This window comes from Dromiciops gliroides, chromosome 3, assembly GCF_019393635.1.
Source record: "Dromiciops gliroides isolate mDroGli1 chromosome 3, mDroGli1.pri, whole genome shotgun sequence".
NCBI lineage: Eukaryota > Metazoa > Chordata > Mammalia > Microbiotheria > Microbiotheriidae > Dromiciops > Dromiciops gliroides.
This window is the reverse complement of record NC_057863.1, coordinates 636,018,649-636,019,711: the sequence shown is the minus strand read 5'-3', so window position 1 is coordinate 636,019,711 and position 1,063 is coordinate 636,018,649. Positions and strand designations below refer to the sequence as shown.

Genomic DNA, 1,063 nt, shown 5'->3' with positions numbered 1-1,063 from the left:
CACTGCTCCAAGCTAGCATCATTCAAATCTATTGGTTTACTGGACTTGAAGGTGGTTGATGAGCAGTACGTGCTGAGGTCAGAGTCTAGAGGACAGACCCTCTGGAGGGAAAGGCTTTCAGGTAGGTGTGTTTTTTGTTTGTTTGTTTGTTTTTTGTCCATTGGAGCATTTTATTTGCATGCATGTTTTACACCCTTAGAAAAAGAATCCCAGGATTTTTCCTCCTGTGTGTTTTCATCTTGCTTCCTCATGGTACATGATGCCAGCTGAGGTTGTAAGCACAATGAACCCAAACTGATGGGATGGTAGCAGATTATTCTCCCACTTTTCCAGATCTTTCAATTGAACATCAAATCTGGGGCTGATTACACCACACTTGTTTAATCTGCCTGTGAGGTTCACAACAATTTTTCCTGCTCTGTGATCATTGATGATCTCAAATTCGCCAATGTAATCACGCTTCATCATCACAGTTAAGAACCTGACGATTACTTCAGAGCAGGGCCTAATGAGAACCTGGCGTTTTCCTCGTTTTTCTGCTTTGTTGATGCTTTTGAGAGCGTCTGCCAGGACATTCATGCACACCATGGTGGCGGCACTGCAAGATGGCGGAAAGAGAGGTAGGTGTGGTTTTAATCTCTGTTATCTCTATTCACAGTCTAAAGTCCAACTTGGCTGACTCTGGGCTGGCCATAAAAAAGTCAGGCAAGGCTCCCTCTGGTGGGGAGCCCTCTGGGCTCACATAGGTGTATATATGTGTATATGTATGCATGTATATGCATGTATGCATGTGTGTGAATATTTATATACTCATGCATGTATATGTGTGTGCATGTGTTATGTGTATATGTGCCTTGTGTATACCTATGTGTAGATATCTACATAATAATAATAGACATTTATAGAGTACTTACTATGTGGCAGACACTGTACTAAGCACTTAACAAATATTATTTCATTTGATCCTAACAACAACCTTGGAAGTAGGTGCTATTATTATCCCCATTTTACAGATGAGGAAATTGGAACAAATACAGGTGACTTGCCCAGGGTCACATAGCTA

General features: G+C 41.4%; 1 protein-coding gene across 1 annotated transcript; it reads right to left on the bottom strand.

Annotated features, from left to right (window-relative positions):
• Positions 1-234: 234 nt before the first annotated feature.
• Positions 235-588, bottom strand: LOC122746416 (40S ribosomal protein S15a-like). The gene has a single exon (XM_043991997.1). The coding sequence runs from the start codon at positions 586-588 to the stop codon at positions 235-237; it is 354 nt and encodes a 117-aa protein (XP_043847932.1).
• Between the last annotated feature and the right edge of the window lie 475 nt (positions 589-1,063).